This window comes from Etheostoma cragini, chromosome 20 (assembly GCF_013103735.1).
Source record: "Etheostoma cragini isolate CJK2018 chromosome 20, CSU_Ecrag_1.0, whole genome shotgun sequence".
Taxonomy (NCBI): Eukaryota; Metazoa; Chordata; class Actinopteri; order Perciformes; family Percidae; genus Etheostoma; species Etheostoma cragini.
Genome location: NC_048426.1, coordinates 17,641,145 through 17,664,049, shown reverse-complemented (window position 1 = coordinate 17,664,049; position 22,905 = coordinate 17,641,145). Strand labels below are relative to the sequence as shown.

The 22,905-nt window shown below is 42.0% G+C and overlaps 1 protein-coding gene across 2 annotated transcripts in view; it reads right to left on the bottom strand.

Annotated features, from left to right (window-relative positions):
• Nucleotides 1–97: 97 nt before the first annotated feature.
• Nucleotides 98–22,905, bottom strand: part of prkd3 (protein kinase D3) — a 39,360-nt gene continuing 16,552 nt past the window's right edge. The window contains exons 3-19 of one of the 2 annotated variants that reach the window (XM_034858125.1): nucleotides 19,574–19,712; nucleotides 15,295–15,426; nucleotides 14,565–14,722; nucleotides 13,468–13,657; nucleotides 13,279–13,356; nucleotides 13,002–13,188; nucleotides 12,424–12,547; nucleotides 12,121–12,198; nucleotides 8,774–9,050; nucleotides 7,219–7,271; nucleotides 5,772–5,844; nucleotides 5,553–5,659; nucleotides 4,901–5,062; nucleotides 3,822–3,920; nucleotides 3,419–3,686; nucleotides 2,651–2,736; nucleotides 98–1,795 (exon numbers count right to left, since the gene is read on the bottom strand). In XM_034858125.1, coding sequence (XP_034714016.1) covers nucleotides 1,622–1,795; nucleotides 2,651–2,736; nucleotides 3,419–3,686; nucleotides 3,822–3,920; nucleotides 4,901–5,062; nucleotides 5,553–5,659; nucleotides 5,772–5,844; nucleotides 7,219–7,271; nucleotides 8,774–9,050; nucleotides 12,121–12,198; nucleotides 12,424–12,547; nucleotides 13,002–13,188; nucleotides 13,279–13,356; nucleotides 13,468–13,657; nucleotides 14,565–14,722; nucleotides 15,295–15,426; nucleotides 19,574–19,712 — 2,385 coding nt within the window. In that variant the 3' untranslated portion in view covers nucleotides 98–1,621. Of the gene's footprint in view, nucleotides 1,796–2,650; nucleotides 2,737–3,418; nucleotides 3,687–3,821; nucleotides 3,921–4,900; nucleotides 5,063–5,552; nucleotides 5,660–5,771; nucleotides 5,845–7,218; nucleotides 7,272–8,773; nucleotides 9,051–12,120; nucleotides 12,199–12,423; nucleotides 12,548–13,001; nucleotides 13,189–13,278; nucleotides 13,357–13,467; nucleotides 13,661–14,564; nucleotides 14,723–15,294; nucleotides 15,427–19,573; nucleotides 19,713–22,905 lie in introns of both variants that reach the window. The other variant, XM_034858124.1, reaches the window with a different exon arrangement.

Below are 22,905 nucleotides of genomic sequence, written 5' to 3'. Positions count from 1 at the left end.
ACACACACACACACACACACACAAACAAACGCACACACAAATGCAACATACACAAAACTTTAAGCTAGGTCACTGAAATACAAAAGAAAAAAATTCAGAGCTTGAAGAAAACTTTTCATTCTCAGTTGAGAAGTTGAGTTATTATTCCATTGGTATGTACAGAAATATACAAAACACTGACACCTGCCAATCCAGCGGCAACAAAGACAGGAAGAAGACAACAGGAAACAAGAACATACTCCCAAAATACACCAACAGAAAAAAACTACAAAACTGTAGTCCAATAAACTCCCATGTGAACCAAATTGCAAGTATACCTAGTTTCTACTGTGTCTACTGTCTAGACAAAAAGGGCTATTGAAACGGTTCAGACAACATAATAAACAATGAAAACTGACACAGATATGTTGTTCTATGTAAAACCTCACTTGGCCGCCTCTGGCCATGCAATTCAGACTTCAACTTCAACTTCAGATAGCTAAGGAGCATCAAAAACACATATTCCAGAATTGGAGTTCTTAAAAAGTCACATTACAGAATACTGCAGGAAAGGATACACAGAAACATGATGCTTTAACATACATAGAGTTCATGTTGTTTTAGCCTCATGTTGAAACGAAGAAATAATGGCTCCATTATTGCATTTACTGACAATTCAGTGAGTCAAGAAATTAATGTAAAATTTAGAAAAGGTTCGGAAACATTGAAATGAACATATTTGGTCAGGGTCGGTTGGTCACTGTATCCAGGGGGAAGTTCATCAAACTTGCACGCTATTAGCTGCCAACAGATCATACTCTAATGACATGTTGGTTGAAAATACCTGAAGAGGTTTGTTTAAAATAAATTGTGCCAAAGCAGCCAATACTGCGTGAGTTGCAACAACCTTCTGCTGATTATCTCTGGGTAAAACTACCTAGACCGGATGCTCTCTGTAGCAGCGAATAGTGTTTCTATTCAATTGCTATGTTCAGTTGCAATAGTGCAAAATTCTAGCACAAATACATAACATACAAAAAAATAACATACACATATATGTGATAGTTCCAGTTCAATACCAAAGGACAGTCTCACAAACAGTTGGGAAATGAGAACAAAAATCAACGTTTTAAATTCTCAGACTGTAAATCCCTTGTGAAAAGTGCCCTTTACTCCTTGGGTAAGCTCTCAATCTCCGATCTCTTCTCTCACATAAAGATAAAGAACAGAGTCATATTATTACTCAAAGTTATTCAAAATTGTGTGTAGAACAACTAAACTATTAAGTTCACCTTGTTTTAGTTTGTGACTGAAAGAACCAAACTTGAGTAAATTCATGGAATGTTTTGATATTGTGCAAACAGAAGACAAGAACTCTTCTCTCCTGACAGTTTCTCAATGTGTTTCTGCCACACGCAGCTCCACCTGCGTACTGCTTGTAGCAGTTGTGCATCATGCTACAATGCTGTCTTTTCCCCACTTTGAAAGCCTCTGGAGAGTGATTCTCCACCTGATTGGCTTATCCGATCTGTTTCCACAACAAACAGTTCTGGAGGGGAAATCCGCCGCTCCCACAGCTTCATTAAAAAGTCCCTGCATCCTTGGCCTTTAATACATGTGGTGTAGCAAGTCCCCTGTACCACTAGGGGTCCTCTTCCATGTCATCAAGGTTGGGAGCCATGATAAAGTGTTTGGGGTAAACGAGACTGTGCTCGTCTGCGTACTCTTCCCAGCGTGCGTCGTCGCTTTCATGGGTGATGTAGCGCTCGCCTCGCCGCGTCTCAAACTCCCTGAGGTCCAGCCATGTTTGATAGTCCTGAGAGAAAGATACATGAACTTTTCCATTAGTCCAGCACAATGTAAACCTTAGTGATGAGGTGTTCCTGACATGAAGTGGTTGAAGTCCTTTGAACTCTAGGCTTCATTGCTCCTTGTTCACTCTCTTTATTTATAGGCTTTTAGCAGAGTCAATTTGTTTTTTACTACATGTGTGTCATACATTGTTGTTTCCAATTTGGGCAACTCAGAAATGACATTGATTGGCAATGTAAGTTTTACAACTTATGTTCTAGGACAGTTTTTATGAAAAAAAACAAATCCTATATGCAATTTCAAATGGTTTGAGTGTGTATGTCCACAGGTTTTCTGCTATATTTGTCTTTGAATGGATAGCCAAGTGTGTCAGTGATCCAGATATATTAGAACCCTGTTAGATATTCTGAAATTTAGTAACATCACAAAGTGTATTGATGCAAATCATAAAAAAATGATATCGATGAATTTTGTAACTTCAATTATTACTCTATTTTTGAGTTTCATTTTTGAACTACAGTCCCCTTGGTTCAGAGGGGGATGGAAACAGAAAGTATACTTATATTTGTTTACATTTTTGCAAATGTGCACCATGAAAAGTGAAGAGCTAAAATAGTTAGCACTTTCTGTTTGCACTGTAACCACTGATGTAGAGACAACTATCAGCGGACCGTTGAATCTTAAAAAACAACTTTCAAACATGATGAGTATGAGGCAATATCCTCAGAATCTGTAAGTAGTAAGGAATCTAACAGTATGTGTATCATGTCTTTGTGTTCACATTTGACTGAGTTACGACTCTGAGAGGAAAGAGTATAATTTGGGTTGAAGGGTCAAAGAAAATAAGGTAATCTATTACCTGTAACCAGGGATGGCTGAGACACTTATCCACACTGTACCTCTTCCTCATCTTGACTTGGAGAAGATTGTTGATCAGATCTGTGGCTGTGAGGAAATTTAAACATTATTATTGGGGGATTTTAGGCCCTTATTAGACAGAACAGCTAAAGACAGGGGAAAAAAAGAGATAGAGGGGGAATGCAGCAAAGGGCCGCAGGTCCGAATCAAATACGCAGCCGCTGAGCCTTTGTACATGGCAGGTACAATCAACCAAGTGAAGTACCCAGGCGCCCCAGCTCTGAGGGAATTTGATAACTTGCAGACTGTATCAATACACTCAACTAAAAAGATAAATCATCTCTTACCAACAGCACAGTAAAGGATGGGACTTTTTAAAAGGGCAACAGCCGTTCACAGTAAAAGATTCAGATCAGCAAGGACTGGGGTTTTTGTTGCTGGATTACTAAACATTAGCATCAACACTTTCATCAGTTGTTTCACCTTGTAATATATTTCAATCTGTGTGTGGGAGGAGCAGCAGCCTGGGCAACTGGGGAGGTTTGAGAGTGACTCATCACAACCACAGACAAAGACAAGTCAGATCAAAGTTCAGACAACCCAGACGTGTAGGTGGTGACTGGTGAGGACAGCTCTGAGGCTCCATGTCTGAGTTTCAGTCTGACATTAAACAACGGGTGCAACCATGCCGCCAGGCACTGACAAAAGTGAAGGACAAAATAGCTAAGCTTCAGGGTACAAACAAACAAATAGTTTTACGTCTTCTTACCCTCTGCGGAGATGTCCTTCCAGGGGGTAGGGGGGTACATGAAGGCAGCATTCTGGATCTGGTCATTAATGTCCTCGTCCTCATTAAAAGGGAAAGTCCCGCTCAAGCTGACGTACACAATAACTCCCACTGACCACATGTCTAAGGAACGGTTGTAGCCTTTACTACGCAGCACCTCTGGAGCTAGATAGGCCGGAGTGCCAACTACAGACCGCCGGAACGACTTCTCGCCAATTATACGGGCAAAGCCAAAGTCACACAGCTTTACCTGTGAGAAAACAGAAAAAACATGGTCAGCGTATTTACACACACACACACACACACACACACACACACACACACACACGCATATGGTTACAACAGAAACATACATAAACTGTATGCACAAATATCTGTTTTGTACCTGAGGAAAGGGCTCCGCGGAGGCCAGTAGTACATTCTCGGGCTTCAAGTCACAGTGAACAATGTTTTTGAAGTGCAGATGTCTTAAGGCCACCAGGATCTGTTGCAAGCAAAAGTAAAAACCAACCACAAAAAAAATCACAGATTTAGCTAAAAAACAAAAAAAATCCAGATGACAATAATATTAACTCCAGCATGTAAATGTTTAATGCTTGGAGTGTCTGGTATAAACAGGATAATGTTTGTATAATCTAAGTAGTAGAATCTATGATGCAGCCATATGAAAAAAAATAACAGCAGTATAAGCATACAAACGCCCTTAAATACTTCCAACCTGGCCCGTACTTTCACATAATGACACATGAACTCATCTCATCATCCCATCTCTATAGTCACGAGGCCTGGCGTAAGTTAGAGCTGAACGCATGTCTGCGTATGGCCCCGTACCAAAACCACAGTGCGCCTGCTCTCCTATCCTGACCCTGACTTTGACAGACGTCCTCCCGGCCACATCAGAGCCAGGCCCGCCGCAGCTAATGGGGCTTTTGTTTAATGACCCAGCTCCTGTTTGGGACCCGGGCTCCACGGAGGCCCAGTGGCCTGCTGGTCTTCCAATCAGGCCACAAAGCCGCGAGCACACTGCAGACTGTAATCCAAGCCAAGGGAGGAGGCCCTGATGCCATGCAGACCAAACCCGTAAACAATTCCCCCCAATCAGCTCACCACTAGAATAAACAGGCCCCGGAGCTGCAGCAAAGGCTCAGTGTGCTAATACACAAGAAAAAACAAAAGGGGGGACAGGGAGAGAGGGAAATGAAGCTATGATAAAAAATAAAACACAACAAAAAACCTAGCAAGAACCTGAGGAAGATGCCATTTGAAAGTATAAAGCGTGGAAAGGAAATGACATCTGCTGTAGATCTAAATCAATATAATTTTATTTGTGATCAGCTGCTTTCAGAGAGAATATATAGTAACATCAGGCTACGGAGCATTCCAATCAAAGTCAACGAGTGAGTACTGCAATCTTAGTCTTGAAGACTTGAGCAAAGGGATGAAAAGTGTTTCTACAACACAGACCTGTGTGACTAAGAACTTGGTGATTCGTTCTGGCAGTTTGCTCTTCTCGCTGGAAAGAATCATCTCCAGCATGTCGCCGTGCAGTTTCTCCATGACAACAAACACCCGCTCCGGCGTCTCAAACATACACTCCAAGTTGACGATACCCGGGTGATGCAGATTCTGAGAGAAAGCACACAAAGACAACTTGTTTGCCCTGATTCAGGAATAGTGGGTAGAGCTGGGCAATATATCAATATCGTGATATGAGACTGGATATCGTCTTTTTTTTATAACGTAATGTGACATAAGTGTTGTCTTTTCCTGGTTTTAAATGCTGTATTATAGTAAAGTGATGTCACTTTCTGAACTTACCAGACTGTTACTGTAACTGTTATATTATTTTCCTTTACCCACTTAGTCATTATACCCACATTAGTGTTGATTATTTATCAAAAATCTCATTGTGTAAATATTTTGTGAAAGCACCAATAGTCAACACTACAATATCGTTTTTTCAACATTGCCCAGCCCTAATAGTGGTTGTACAACTTAGGAAAGACAGTCTGTAGCATGAACTGTATAATGAAAGGCTCCAGCCAAGGCCTCTCGTACTGTGCATGCTAGACTTTGATTTCATTGTGTGCTATTACTGATGGATTCTTGACATTACCTGTAATATGGCCACCTCATTCCTTAGCTGGCTCTCCTGCTTAGTAGGAAATCTCATCTTGTCAATCACCTTGATGGCCACATCTCTGCCGCTTTTTCTGTGTTTGCCTAAAATATTACGGGACACAGTAAAAGGATTAAATAGCATTCAAATGTAATACACACAATAGAGCTATACCTTATCAAATGTTATTTTTACCATATTAAAAGTGAAACATACCTCCATACACAATGCCAAACTGGCCGGATCCCAGCACCTCATCAGAGAATATTTGGTACACTGAGGCAATATCCTATACACAAATAATTTGCATTGTTACTGTTGTGTTTTTCTTTGACTTTTTTCATGCGTACATCGATAAAGGTTAAATCATTAAAAGCCCGGAGATAAAAAATAGTTTTGCTCTTCCAAAAATGTTTTCTGGTATTGCCAAACAATTAACTTTCACTCAATGCAGAAGCGCAACTAAGATGAAAACCCCTTGACCAAAAATACTGGTCAGTAGTTTCCCTATTTGTGCAGCATGAAAGCTTCCCCTGGATGTGTTTGTGAAGAAACAGTAGACTACAGTTTCTGATTTTACCACAACAGCTTTTTTAAAGGAGAATTTTTTACATTAATCTCGATTGTCATAAATATGTGTGTACTTTTGATTGAAAAAACCTCGATCTGAATCAGTGCATGTCTGTGCAACATGAACAGGCCCCTGATGTGACAACAAATTACGTTTTCAACTCAGACATTGTTTAAATTCAGCTACACTGGTCCCTGTCTTGATCCTGCCGGTAGCTGGTAGCTTGTAGCTGCTAGCTCCTAGCTCCCATCCGGTGAGTGTGTTCAGCCAGGCTTCAGTGATAATCATCCCAACAACAACCCACGAAGCGGCGGTGGTGTGGCTATGTCCTCCAGAGGACAGGTCACAGATTCATGACGAAAACTTGAAGTTTATTCCCCTCACAAATAGGTAATTGAGCACTGTGGTGGTTATGACCATATCGGTGACTATTTACCTGCATGGAAATAGGGCAAATTATGTATTTGGTATGCACAGTGATAGCGTTAGAGAAGGTAGCTGTAGTCTCGCGCTGAAGTACCGTTGTAGAAGGAAAAGGGAAACAGTGTGCAGATTGCTATGATCAACCGTGATGTGACCTGTCCTCTGGAGGACATAGCCACACAACTGCCGCTCTATGGATTGTTGTCGGGATGATTATCACAGAAGCCTGGCTGAGCACACTAACCGGATGGCAGCTAAGAGCTAGCAGCTAGCAGCTACCGGCAGGATCGAGACAGGGACCAGGGTAGGTGAATTTGAACAATGTCTGAGTTGAAAAACGCAGCTTGTAGTCACGTAAGGGCCATGTTCATGTTCATGTTGACATTTTGATTGCATTTTATGCCTGTTAAGAGGCACAAAGGCACTCTAAAACTTTCCCCACCAACTGCCGTTTTAGCTCAGTGGAAGCTCATACATGTAGCTGCAGCTACTCCTTGTTGCCTGCACTGATTCAGGTCGGGGTTTTTCAATTGAAAGTACACGCATATTTATGACAATCAATATTAAAAAATGGTAGGAATTCTCCTTTAATAGCACATGACTGCATGCATGTGTAACTGTGCGGGGAAATTATGCAATAGCGTCTAAGAAAAAAGAAGTCCCACTCACCACATTCTCCTGGATCTGGCAGTTGGACACAGATATGCTGATGGACAGCTCTTCTGGAGAGGAAAACACATGATGTTTCCACATTCAACAATTCAAAAAACGTCACTGTACCAAAGCAAAAGCATGAATCTTTAATCATAGTCAAAGACGCATTGCTCAAATGCTAGTATTTTTTTCTCCACAACTTTCCAGCTTATTGCAGCCGCATGCAATAAGTTACGGCCCCACTTAATGAAACATTTATTACACACATAAATTGGCTATAAAGTCATCTGGGAATCTATGTGTGACTAAATGGTGCAAGAACGCAATGCATTTCATAACTGGGAATTTAAACAGCCGCAGGGGCTAATACTGCATACTAACCCCAATGAATACAAAAGCCAGACATAAAAGCAAGTAGAAAACATAATGCAATCATTTAGCTGATGCTTTGCACAAAAATTACATTTCAATCTGATCAAAACATGCTCTACTTTGTAATGAGAAATGAACACATTTATGATAGCTATATTTGCAGATTAAATATCAATATAATTTACCAGTTCATCTACAAATAAATAATAAATGAATGAATACATAAGCAGGGACAAGGACCTTTCCGGTCTTTATGTTAAGGACTCAGCTTCTCTGATCTATAACACCTGACTATAGTGAGATAGGCTCACTTTCTGTACAGTCATGCCAGACATTTGTCACTAACGTCATCTTCTAACAGTGACTTGCTTCAAAGCCTCCTTTAGCCTATAGACTCTAACACAGGGTTTTCCCTGCCTATCGAAAGCTAATGCTAGCTACGTAATTAGTTTTTTGACCACTGAGGTGGTGTGAAGAGGGCCCTTCTTTCTATTTGAGCAAACCTCAAACTTTTCAACACACAAGGAGAAGGAAGACTTTTCATTTGTTGTGGCCCTAGAAATTACCTACTCAGTCCCACGTTGAGTCAGGAAAAACACTGTGATATCACAAGTCATCACTGACATGGCACACAGTCAAAAACTGACAACATTCCTCACTGATGTTTATTAATGTAAATGTGCTGTATTTATATAGTCAAACTACTCAAAACGCTTTTACATCATACCATTCACCTTTCACACCCATTCATTCATTGTGGCCGAGGCTGCCGTACAAGGTCCCACCTGCTCATCAGATAAACACTCACACACATTCAGACTCCAATGGTGCAGCATCGGGGAAACTCTGGGTTCAGTGTCTTGCCCAAGGACACTTCGACAGGGAACTGCAGGGCAAGGGATTGAACCACCAACCTTCCAATTGGCAGGCAACCGCTCTAACCCCCCCCCCCCCCCAAACTATACTGTATATCTGTCTTAATTTCAGAAATTAAATGACTTTTGCAAGCCAAAAAATGTGGATATACAAAAAAGCACTCTTAATCCCTTAATGACTTTCCAGTGTCTGATTTAATAGGATTGGTTGTCTGAATTACAAGAAGAAAAAAAAAAAATGAATTTGATTTCTAGTTGTTTTTCCATTTCTACCACAAAAAACAATGTTTTTAAGCACAAGAAAGCTGTAATCTTGTACTTACTATGATCTTTGCCCTGGCCAGCAGCACTGGCCACACTGGGCTGAGGGGTGACAGGCATCAGGGCCTGTCTGATGGCCTTCTCCCAGCCCTGAGCCACATCCATACCAACTCCTGAGGCAGCCAGAGAGGGGCTGTGGTAGTGACTGCAGTTGTTCTCCCCTACATAGTAGACCATGGTGGCTGTGATGATCTCAAAGCAGTGTGGGTTGCTGCCCTGGGCCAAAGTCCTGTAGTCTTTGGACTGTTCCACCTGGAGGATCTCGGACAAAGGGATTTCCTGTGGGACGGGTGAGGGACAGAGATCACAACTAGTTTCACCAAAATATTATCTTCAGTGTTTCTCGAATAAATGGGATCCAGAACATATTCATGAAGTGAGAGCCTGCCTGAGTGATGCCTGCCAAGTCAACCAATACACCTGAGGCATAAAAAATGTATTGTCAAAAAAAATACTCCTTGACAAAACAAAACAGGGTATAGTAGTCCCACAACAGATGCCAAAACACATTTCTAAGTACCAAAAATAATACAGAAATACCTCATTGGATAATTATTAGATTAATACATTTTTTAAATGTATGAAAAACTAATGCATAGATAAAATAGATCGACAGCTAAATTGCTAAAAACAATTGGCTCTTTTGACCAAGTCAACAAGTTTGCTAATGCAAGTTTTACAAATTTTTTTAAAAGTGGAAAATATGAAAAATCTTATTTAAGCTGGAACATGCTAAATGATCTATAATATAATGAACCACCTAAACAATGACAAGACAGGAACAATAATACAGATAGTAACACTCACACACACAGTGTTGATTAAATAGTCCCAGCTCTAGCTTTCTCTCCTTGACTCTTCTCTTTCTTATGAGCACAAACAGAAAGGCCAGTTGAGCACATTTTAAAAGTCACTGTCAAAATCAAAGAGAGGAGGGAGGGTCAAAAATTAAAAAACACAGAGAAGTTCCAGCCAATGGGGGCTCAGAGAGGCACACGCTGTCTCCACCGCGTGGCTCACCACAGAGTATCAGATGAAGTGCTTGTGGTTAGCGGGGCCGGGTCACATGAGCGGGCCCTGCGGCAGCTGAAGTGCTCTGGTTCCTTGATTACAAGGCAGGGCCAGCCAGATGCCCCATCTGAGCATGAGCCGCTGGCGCTACCGCTAGCCACCAAGACGAAAGACACAGCAACTATCGTTCCTCCGCAGGGCAGTATGTGGGTGGGTGGGTGTGTGGGTGGGTGTGTGTGTGTGTGTGTGGGTGGGTGCAACGTTTGATTATGACAGGACTCAATCTAGCAGGGACAGAAAGAAGCCCCCTCACCCCATAAAAGGTTCTTCAGAGAAAGCCACAAGTACAGGGGTCTTATCTTCAAACGAGGAGCCGTTATGGCTTCCAAATGGAGAAAATGGCTGCCATGCCTGGCAAGCAAGCCACCACGCGACCACCAATAATCAGATTGGAGGTATAAAAAAAGGGGAGAGGGGAGGACAGTAGCCACACACTGATGAGCAGGCTAGAAACTTCCGAGAAATGAGAAGAAAAAGCCCAGGACAGAGGGTTTTCCAGATACACACATGAGCATATGGAGAATCTGTGGTTTCAGAGAAGAAACCCCTGAAAGAACATTTGTCTAATGTATGTGCAGGAAATCATCTCATGTTATCTATCATTGAATAAAAAAAAACCTACTACTCTGAGGCAGCAGGCATGGAACAAAAGATCGAACTTTGATGCATGTAAAGCAGACATTTACAGCTAGCCTTAAATTAGCCTCTTGAAGGTCTTAAACATAGCTGAGCGCCAAGTTGATAATAAAATACACCCTGAGGAGTCGGCCCCTGCTGAGGTTTCCGTTCCAAGGCTTTAGTGGCAGGGGATGCAGGGTGTGACAGAATAATTGGGAGAGTAAGGGTAAAGGCTTCTTTTACAACCAGCATAAGAGGGAGATAGTAAGAAACAGGACTATGGACACAGCTGCATATCAAACCACCTGTTTGAATGACACGCACACTCAAAAGTGAACGTGTCAATTCTTTTCTGGAAACTCTGCTGCATCCTACATATCATCCCACTGCAACACCAGTCTGACCGCCACAGATCAAGGAAGTGTCAAAGTCTCAAAAACACACAAAGCGACATGAACAATAAAATGATTACATTCCCCAACCTACACACGCAAAACCACCAGCACACATGTGGAAGTCTTTACCTTGCAGGCTGTAGTTCCCTCCCTCAGTCCTCAATGTATAATTACTGTGCTATTAAGCCCCTGCGGCAGTATAATGACTGACTACGGTGCTGGCACTGAGTGGGGAAGTGTCACACAACACAACTGGTTTTACATATTGAAATTACAGTGTTTCACTCACAGCCACCACTTACGTTAGAATGGGTTAAAAAAAAAGATTAAAACTCCAATTATGACTAATTGTCAGGTTTTAAAGAATTCAACCATGTTATGGAATAATGGTGCATAAAAATTGTCCTGTAAATCCACATTTCTTTTTTAAACTTGAAAATTCCTTTGAAAATTCTTTTTTCTTCTTCTTCAAAACCCCTCCAAATGTTCCATCTGATCTGATATACAGGTGGTGACTGTTAGTGACTTGATCCTTCTCCTTCTTGCAGTAAAGAGACCAGGCAGCAGGGTGAGAAACCACATGGGGAAATTTCAGCGGGCCAAACTGACCTCATGGTAGTTTACAATTGCAACATGACAGTCCTCAAGCTGAGTCACACAGCGACCACTGGGTAGACTGTATTTACATACCTCTCATAAGTGGGACAGACAATAATCAAACGTGGATATGAGAAATAATCACTCCTAATGAGTTTAACATCACCATGTTTAAATTGTAAGAAAGTAGTATAATGCTAAATTGTCACTAATCTGGCGTTATCATGTAGCCTGGGAAAACCCTGACAAACTTTAGGCAAATTTGAGATTTGCTCTGCAAGTCCGTCTGGCCAAGAGCCCATTAAAGCTCATTTCCAAATTTGCTTAACACTATGACGATAGCCCAGCGAATTTCCGGGCTCTACAAAATGCTTGCTGGTTAAGATGTTTTCCCGTCCATCAGCATACGTCATCTCCTTCATTGCTCTGATTGGTTTGAAGTCTTCCAATACCTTCCCCAGACTCGTCAGCTACAACTGAGAAGAGTCTGGTGTCAACCAGGCTAGCTATCATTGGGCCTTTATAGATTTTATTCTTCGGGGACTCAACATTGAATCAATTTGCATCCAGCTGCTCCATTTTCTTAACAAAATGCCTGTGTGTGTTTGATGTGGATGACAAGCCATGGTTTGCCAAGGACCAAGCAGAGATGATAGTTGTATGCTTACTTTGTAGAACTTGGCTCCGGTGTCATTCTGGAAGAGACTCAGACTCTTGCTGTCCAGCCTCCAGTAGTGTCTCTTCCTCTGTTCAAGAGGGAAAGGAAGGCCAAGTTAGTCCCAACAACAAAATACACATCACCTACCAACATTACAGTGCTTTAAAGTTTAGTTTCATGAGGAAAATACCTTCAGTGCTGAATTCAACACATGTGAACAGCTTTGGAGAAGGAGTTTTCCCCAGCATACAGGCTAAGCACAGCCCATTTCAGACTGGGCTCCTTTGTGGGCTTTTGGGGTTATCAGTCTTACCAGGTTGTCCCTGCTTGTATAATGAACCATCCAGCCCTCCTTCACCACAGTGGAGCTCCGCCTCTTGGTGTGTTTGATGGACTGGACCACCCGCATCAGAGGGATGTTGCTGCTAGTGGAAGGGCTAGACATACACACAAAATTAAGATTTCATGAATCAATATGGCAATTACTTACTCTGCCAGGGCTAAATATACTGAAACAGTAACAGGTTACATTTCAATTGACCTGTAGCCAGCTAATGAAACCTTTTATATTTGTTTTTCTAACCACCCAGTGTCTGCTAGGTCTTTCCTAACAGAATTCCTGCACAGGAAGTGATGCATTTTAGGTTTGCAGCAGTGGCAACACTACTGGAAACATAAAACGCACACTGCTGGTGTAGAATAAACATAGGAATTGGGCAGTTAGACCTAGTGGTTTAAAGCATAACCGCTAAGTCCCCGGTCCACCTACTTTTCGTCAACAGAAAATCTACAATGGCACATTGTCAGCTATAATGTTTGTCTCTTAATGGGGTAGCAGATATGAAAATGCGGGAATGTCAAAGTGGATAACCTCTACTTATATAAACATACCTAATTGTTTTGATGGGCTCTTCGTCCTTCTCTCGATCCAATAAGGGAGAATCCATGTCAAACATCCTCTCATCTGGAGTGGAAGGTTCCTCTGGGTCGTCCAGTCCTCTGCCGCCATCCATATCGCCACTGTCCACCTCCATAGTATAAATGGTAGTGTCCGAGTCCGGGCCAGGACTGGCTGGCTCTAAACAAATACATTAAATATCCAAATGTTTAAAAATTGCAAATATCGGAGATATACCACTGCACCTGTGAACTTGGATGAAGAACTTACCTCCATTGAAGTCCACCTCCCCCAAACAGTCTCTAGGTACCTTTGAAGCACATCGCTTATGGCAGTTAAATCTGCAATCTGGCAGATGAAATAAAAATTTAAAAAAATGACTCAAACACATTATAATTATAGTAAAGCATCACCAAATAGGGACATAATGTATTTGGAACTCTATATATATGGTCCTACCTTTACACTGCATGCCCTGGCGAAAGAGACCCTTGAGCAGACGCTTGCAGTACTGGCAGATAGTGGGACGAGTGTAGGTGTGAATGGCGAAGGTGTGTGGAACCTTAACCCGCCCCAGCACCATCTTCTCCATCCAGATAGGCCTGCCACTCCAGGACAGGATCCGCTTTCCTGCCTCCTGATGGGACCTCTGCTGCGGGGGTTGGAAGGATGGGGAGAAAAAAGACAAGAGGAGGGACGTTGGGAAGAATTAAAAAGCCATATGCAGGAAGGAAGTGAAAGGGGAAAATAAAGGAACAACAGCCTCAAAGGGAGTATTTGAGTAATAGGGAAAGACAGAGTGAATAATGATATGGCAGTAGAAGAAGAGAAAGACATAAGTGGAAAAGGGAAAAAGAAATCTGTCAACCGGAATTAGCATTACTTTGCATAGTTAACACGATCCTAGTGGTCTAAAGATCTTATCTATCTTATCTAAAGTTATTAGATTTGTCATGTTTTACCACGTATGAGCATTCAGTTTGGATTTTATATAAATAAATCAAAAAGTCTGGAAGCTTCTGAAAGAAATGGAGAGGGACGCTTTCTTCATTTAGATACTAGATACAGAAACTGGGACTTTTAATGTCATTAGTATAATTACATTTCCTGATGACCTTTAGTGGCGACACAGACAAGAGGGGAATATTCCAGTGCAGGCTTATGCAAAAACTGTTTCATAAAAAGGACCTCTCCGCTGAGCTCTGTGCAGCCCAATTCAATTTTCTGCATCAGTGGTATTCTACAACAGGGCCCAGGAGATTCACCGATGGAAACGAGCCAAATTTGATAAGTTTAGACACGTTTAACAGTTGAAACAGAGTTTGTGAGCAGCATATGAATTGACTGACTCACATTCTTGGCCAAATCACCTGGCTCGCAGTCGGATTTAGGATAATGTCTGAACTCCGGCCGGCTCATTTTTATGTGTGAGGATAATAACCCCCCCCCCCCCACCCCTCATTCAGAGGACAAGCAGGTACTGATGTCTTTTCCAACTTTTCACATGGCTCTTTGAGGGGTTTCTTCACTTCTATCCAAGCACAATCAAAACTCACCTCGTCCAGGATGACCGGGGCATTTTCGGTAGGTGCCGGTCGGGGGACGGTGAGGGAGGGGCCAGGCAGTGAGACATTGGACAATCGCCTTTTCCGGACACCAGAACAGTTATTTGGGATCTTAAAGGCGCAGCGCTTGTGGTAGTTTAGCCCACATCCTTAAAACATGAAAACACAAATGGCATCAGTCACAAACACTAAGGCAGTATAAATGCTACAGGTTCCAGAACATCAACCTTTCAGGTTAAAAAAGGGTTACACATATTTTTTTTTTGCATATAAGCCACACGATGGCTTGGAAGACGAATTTATGACTATAAATGGTTCATTAGTAAATAAATGAATTTAGTTCATATGTCAGATGGGACTTCAATTGCAGCCTAATGACATGAAAAAGAAAAAGTACAATTCAAATCTGATCCAATGAGGACCAACGAAACAAAAATGAATTGGCGAGCCAACATGCCATCATTCCACTTGGATCTGAATGTCAACACTGGCTACACTGCCAAATCTGTCTTTTTTTCTTCAATATCTCCCTGATTGTTGAAGTCAGACGTTTGGTGTGGATGCGAGTGATTTTCCCCATAACATACAGAGTTGGTTAGCTAAAAAATTTAGAACGACACATCAGGGTTCTGTAGTATTCAACAAGGTGTGTGTGTAGGTTTGTGTGTGTGTGTGTGTGTGTGTGTGTGTGTGTTTGTGTGTGTGTGTGTGTGTGTCTAACCTTCACATTTGAGCCCCTGCCGGACAAGACCCCATAGCATCTCCCCGCAGTAATCGCAGAAGGTGGGGGCCTTGTAGGAGTGGACATAAAGGGCATGGGGTCGTATCTGGAAGTCCTCAACTGTGGCTTGAGCTAGAATCAATAAACAAGTGGTATAACTATATCAAAAAACAACAACTAGAAGAAAACAATCGAGGATAAAAGATGGCAAAGGACTCAAAAAGACAAGAAAATAACAGCCATTTATCAAATGCATCTCACAGCTATTTCACACAGTTTTTTAATATAAAACCAATATTGAAGACAATACACAGCCTCAGCATAAGTAATCTAATAGAAGTGAGCTTCTCTCTGCAAGTGTTCTGATACAAAACAAATAAATATTAGACTTCATGCCATTGTATGTCTACACTTCTGCAGTAGAGGGCGCCACATCTGCAAAGAATCTCAACTTAATCACTCTGAGTGATGGGGCACACCCATGAGACACCAGAGAAAAGCAGAATGATACTCTTATATCAGTCCATCTTTGTTATTAAGAACACAAAATTAAAACCAACAGACCTGTCCCTCTTCCTGTTTCTCTCTTATCTTTCCTTTGTGTCTTTACTGTTTTTTGTCAAAGAGACAGACTGAGCTCATTGTTGGAAGCAAGCACTGGTTAATCATGGCTGTGACTCATCAAAGATGTGAAGATGAGTAAGATATGGAGATGACCGCTGCCCAAAACCTGTGAGTGCAACTGAAGCTTCAGACCTTGCACCGTGTTCCTGTGCAATCATCCATGCGTCCGCAGTGACCATTGCGGGAACGGTTAATCTTTAGACTCGGGTTAGGCTGCAAAACCTGTGTGGTGGCCACGATGTTGTCATAGTGTGCTGTGTGTTTAGGTCATTTCCTTTGAGGTGATTCAACCAAACACATTTTCTCTAGGATATCATAGGGACTGTTCGTTTTTATTTAAGGGACTACGAGGAGTTTTGGGGTCTTGAGTCAAAAAAGACTTGCCGATAATACATTTTTCCAGGACCCTCAAATGATTGACAAAAAAGCATGACCCTTCCTAACAATGAGTTGATGCCTTCTGTTCTGGTTTGCGCTTGGCAAAGATGTACAGGTGTTTTTACAACCATGACATACATGACTTAATGCATTCTGATTTTACACGTTACACTATGTATGTATGACTAAACATCTGCTACATGGAGCTACATGAAAAAATATGCACCAAACAAGCCACTTTGAATTTTTTTTCCCGGACTAAACAAAGTTTGATGACCCTATCCTCAAAGACTAAAAAGACATGACCATCCCAAATTTTCCTTGAATGGTCCATTCCATAAATACCGAACGTTCCATTAGAACAATCTCACCAGTTGTGACCATGATGAAATACATCCTTCAACAATAATATATGACGATGAAATGACTAAGAATCTGCTCAATACAAACAATAGAGAGAACATCTTTTAAGCAATCAATTTAAGACTTGGAGGAATTTAAAAAAAAAAAACTCTTAAAAAACTACATGTCACAGGAATCATCATGGGCAATAAAAAGCTACTCACGCTGAACCAATCTGTTCATTTGACAAAAAAAGGCAACATTTCCACAAGCAGGAAAGGTCAAGAGTCAATCCTAGGGTCAACCCAAATAGTGAAACAAACCCTTTCTTAATTTTGAACTCATTTCTTGGGACTGCTGCTATTACATTATCTGAGATGTTCTTATCTATGCACACCATTAAAACCCATAACTCACCATCTCAGAGAAATAAGATGGGTGGTGGGGTGATTTTCACAGTTTGGGTTCAATTTGAAAGAGAAGAAAGAACTCATGCAGCTCACATGACATGGGGCGAACATAGATTTCTGGCACAAGCACATGAAAGGCCTGCAAACAACTGACTGCTTCTTAGCAGTAGTGCCGTTGTGCAACGCTTGTCGTGCTAATCAGCATCAAACAACACCAAACCCAAACTCCACACGCTTTTTTGCAGCACTTCTCACGAGGGGAGAGGCTTACATGAATGCGTTATCTGTTTGCTTTGAGGCACAGAGTTTCAATTTGGAGGCCACAAGTTTCCATCTGACAACAACAATTTTGCAATATTTATAACAAACAGAAGGTATTGTAAAATATAAATTCCCCACTGTCAGCCGTGGTGAATAAGGAGCTTGTGAAAGTGGGTGGGAAATGTTAGGGAGTGAAAAACAGAACAAAGTGACAATCGGTCAGGCCAAACCTCAACCCTCATGGGGCGAGATGGCCTGCACAGTGTCCGCTGTGTCCAGGGCCGCCCCGCACATCAGAGCGTGTTTACACTCCACGGGTCTACTAAAATCACTTACTGCAGGAAAAACAAACCCTCTTCTTTGAGCCCACAGCCAAGAAAAAGCCACTTCTGCCTCCCTCTTGCAGCGAGAGAGATATGCAGACCGTCTCAATTCCACAGCCGCGGAATCCAACAACAGGTTGGTTAAGAAAAAAACTTAACGGGAAATGACAGGAGACAAATTGTGGGGCGGGGAAAAAAAGGCTTATAATTTCTGTGGACCAAATGAAGTGCTTGGGAACATGGAACTCTCATCTTGTCTCTTTTAAAAACAAAGATCAAGTGTCTGACATGCAAACCCTATCTTGGGAAGAAGGCCAAGTGTTAGATGAAATGAAGAAATAAACAGCGTGTGTAGAAAATCAGAGATTGGACACTTCTGTGACAGTTGTCATCAGGTATTCCTCAGGCTCTGTCAAGCTCTCATACTAGAGCTTACACCTGCGGTTGGATTTGTTGAGGTAGGAGGGATTAGAATGAGAGAAAGTGAGGAGGGAAAGACAGCAACAAAGACTGACACAAAAGAGAGCACAACACAAACACAGACAGTGAGAAACAAAAAGAAGGAAGTTCTCCAGTCTTTAGTCTACATTCCTCAGCTCTGATGCCTGAAGATTCCTCAGATCCTGAACCTATACAATCATCCCCTGACTAAATCCCCCTTAAACAATACTCTCAGCCCAGGAGAGAGGTGGAGATATTCAGCACAGGTGGTGTCAGGTGCTTCCCAGTGGAGACAGATGGAGCAGGAGAACAGATTAGAGCGGAACAGATACTCTAAGCCATTTGTTGCTCTCAGCAGTGCACAGGAAGCTGATTCATTCATCACAGAAATGGCAAAGAAAAGCCAAACACCTGCGTAGCTGCTAGAAAGGTGGACAATCCAATGTAAACTTTGAAAAATGTTTAACCACAAAATAAAAAGCAGGTGAGTGAGTGGGCGGAGTATCGGGTGATACACTTTAAGCCCGACCGATACATATCGGCGGGCCAATATTATTGGCCGAATTTAGGCATTTCCCTATCTTTTGGTATCTGCATTTATGATATTTTTTTATTTTTAATTATGTGGGGCTTTTCCCCCTTTATTTCAGAGTGACAGTGGATAGACGGGAAAGGTGGTAGTGAGATGGGAGATGGCACGCAGCAAAGGGCCGCAGGGAGGGACCCGAACCCGGGTCGCTGCAAAGACCTCAGCCCACATGGGGCGCACACTCCCACTAGATGAGCCAGAGGTCGCCCCGGTATCAGCATTCATAATGGCCGATTTGAAAAAAAATTTAATATTAATTTATCAGAATCATTTATAATGACAAATAAATGATTCTGATGAAATAGCATTTAAAAAATCTAAACGGACTGTCATGTTATGAGCGTTGGTGTTGCATAGTTTGTCCACCAGAGGACACTCTGCAACTCTGTGTTTTTGTTCAAAGGACTTTAAGTTTCACATCTTAAATTTGTGTTTTTATACATTTTATTTAACAGAACTTTAATTTATTTAGAATTTCCTCTGTTCCGTTGTGTGAAGTTCCCTAAAACAAGACACTACAGGCTGCTGAGTTTACTGGAAGGTGGGTCAACTATGACTAGGCACAAAAATGAAACATGTGAAACTTCCTCCAGTTTATATGTTTTAGACCATTGTTTATACTGGTTTTTTTTTAATTTTTACATTAAAAAGGAGAAAGCTCTTGAGAATGGATGAATAAAACCATATGTTCATTCTTTACCTTTGTGTTTGCCAAAAGCAACAGTTCAAAAAGTTTTGTTAAGTCAATGTTCTTTTTTTTTCACAAAAATGCTATGTAGCAATACATCTTAATACTACTTTGTTCGTGTTCAAACTAATCTGAGATGCTTGAGAAAAAAAGGTGAACAAAATCATTGCATTGAAGTTGAGACACTGTGCATCAATTTGTATTTTCCCTGCAGCCTACATACCAGATAGCACCACCTCAATGAGGTCTCCTTCATGGATGTCCTCTGCCGAGGTTAGCCTCTGCAGGATGTTCTCGTCGTTTAAGTCGTGGCGGAACAGTAGGATCTTGTCGTACATGCCAAAGAAGCCACACTCTGGGAACTGGAGAGAGGTGGGGATACAAATAAAGATATTAGTAAAGCTACACGCCTGATAAATAAGGACACAGGTGTAATGTGTAAGCAACAAGTCTGGGCATGAATGGATAATGCACTGTAGTGCATCATATACAGCAACTAAGAAAAAAAGGAAGGGATGAAGATCAACTTCATTACTCTGTAGTAAACCCTACTGTAAACACACACATACACTTATATTACATCATTTCCTAGTGTCTTACATCACCACCAGTATGGGGACTGGAGTATTTTGAACCCAGTAGCTCAGGAAGAGAGCTCCTGCTCAGACCTCCTTTCCTCCCTTCAGAAAGGACTCTCCACTATAAAGCAGGAGGAAATACCACTTAAGGGACCCTTCAGTGAAGTAATGTATTGTATTGTTTATTAAGTGTAGACAATGAAAAATCATCTGGATTTCAGCATGACCAAGACCCCCAATTCAGCAGTCAACATCAATGACAATGTCTGGGCCAAACTAAACCTAGACAAGCCGGGTAGGTCCTGGAGCTGAGCGCACCAGCGTAAAAAACAACAACAAGTGATCAAGGAAAGGGGGGAGGAGGAGGAGGAGGAGGAGGAGGTAAACATCCTGAGAGGAGTAGGGGAGAATCAGCGCACAGGAAGTTCAGCGGCAGTCAATACTAAGTCACTTCCTGTACTGAAGGCAGCCCTTGACACAAGGAAAGGGCTTCAACCAAATGATATGAACACATGCACAAAATGTATACTGTATACGTAAATACCAACTGTATACATACACTTAAAATGTAACTGCTTTGAATACCAGCTCTCCAACATCACTTTGCAAACCTGTCAGTGCGGAAAAGCCAATCAACAGTAAATGGATGCTCAGAGCTGTCGTGCATGGTGTGTATCAAAAGGGAATTGGGACGCAGTCATTTTACACCATAGCTTGAACCCAGTCTTTGATGCCAAGCAGGCGGGTACTGGAGCATCCACCAGCTGTTTCCCCTGAACCAGGGTCATGCACAATGGGCCACTTAGAACAATGCCACTACGGCCCAGGAGCACCAGGGGCTGGCAAACTGTCTGGGCACGGGACCCACAAGACACCTGGAGCCTTGCTACTGCCAAGAAAACATAGATACAGAGACAGTGAGACAGACTGATGGCTCAGGAAAACATGGGCCTAAAGGATGAGCCATCAGAAGGAAAAAAATGTATTCTGCACAGAAACTGATGACAATTAAGGCATGCTCTTGTCAGTGGACTAGTGGTTGGACAGAGAGACACACAAAGGGTCTGGACCCCTTCCCCCAACCAACAGTCTGAGAACAAGTTCCCTTCAGGGATCAATAAAGTACAGCGTCATAACACATAACATCACTTCTTGTACAGCAGTGGCTTTTTCCCATGAAAGACCCTGCTTAGAATAGCATTCATGAACTGTCTATCGGCACACTGTAAGACTAACGAATCTGTAGCTAAAGCAGAAATAATCCTCTGTACACACTTATTATGCAACACTTGTACTGCCCACAATGCAATGAAAGGCATATTGGACCAATCAGTCAGTAACCAGGATATTGTTTCTGGAATGACACACTGCTGTTGAGCGTTCCAGATGTGATGTATGTTCAATTGACCACCAATGTATTGGGCTGGATATAGATAACGCACTGCCAGATATTTTTGAAACCAAAACTTTACTTATTAATAGATTCTACTCAGGGTTTATCAGAAAAAAATGTGTTTTAATGTAATTTGAGTGAACCCTTTAAATAAACATGGCAATTGAAAGAGAATTACTGCCTTATTTCCATCTCAAAATTGCCCCAATAATTGCGAGAGTGAGCTTTCCTAAATGGGTGTACTGAGGTTGTGTGAGGTTAAAGCTTGCATTCATAGTGTAAAATTATGTACAGCATATTTTTTTTATCACATCAGTACAAACTAAAAAGAAAACACAGCTAAAAGGTCCTAGGTTCAAATTCATTGAAGGCCTTTTGGAAATAGAAACACAACGTTCAGACACACACTTACGATCACATACACATTGCTACCATGATACTGATTGGTTGATAATACTGTAGTGCAGACTAGCCTTCAAAAACACTGTGGGCCTGTGTTTGAGTATTCATGTGTAATTTCCAAATGAGGATATTTTGTGACAATTCATAGTGTATAGAGGCACCCTCATCCTTCCATGTGTTACATTAAGAGTCAATCCCTGTGTGTGAGGATGATTTCCACTGCATCAAAACTATTTCAAACACAAACATGAGAAGCTTACAGAAGAAGGTTTTGCCAAGCTCTTGTAGTAACGCAAAGGCACGTGCCTTTATAATGGAACGTTTCCAGCTTGCCCCTTCCTTCTGACATACCTACATCCTAAACGCTGACACCCTCTGAGGTGATTAATGCTATATGGCTCAAACAAACACCGCACAGACAGGGGGCATCCTTCCTGAGCTGGCTGCCGTGTCACAGTGAGGTTTTCCTCCACTAGCCTGCTCTCAAACCCTGCACGCACATGGGTTGATGACCAACTCTAGACAGCTGGAGTCACCTTCTCTTGGCACCTCCGTGCAACGATTTCCACTGTACAGAACTGGTCCCATTCCAAAGCAGAAGAATCTGCAAGCCAGCCCGTTAACGGCTGTGAGGGCAGAGGACACTACTTTTTTCCATGCCCCATTAAAGCAGGAGGAAGCCAGAGGTACAAGAACAATAGATTGGCAGGTTTAGGACACCGTATGTTGTTCAGATCATACAGATAAAGTGATAATTGAAGGCTGAACCTGTGGGTGCAAAGCAGAAACATCTCTGTTCACACACATTGTCAGCTCCCAGCATACACGCATGTAAAAACAAACCTCCAGCGTGCTCCTGTATTCATATGCATACACCATCACCCACACATGCTACTGCATACAGCTCCGAAGCCCATAGTGACTAAGCATGTCTTTTGTCATCTTCAAACGCAAATCCATTCAGCCAAGCAGCCGCGACCACACACGCACACCAAAGACCCCAGCGCGGAGGAGCTGTGTGTGAGGTCCACAAGTCAGGCTGGAAAGACGAGTGGAAAGGGGCTTTGCAGTAGTAAGCTTTTGTTAAACGAACTAATCCGCCATTGATATGCTAAATCCTGTTATAAGGAAAGAGAGTGAGAGGCAGGAGAGAAGAGGATAGCGGGGAGATGTTGGGGGGGG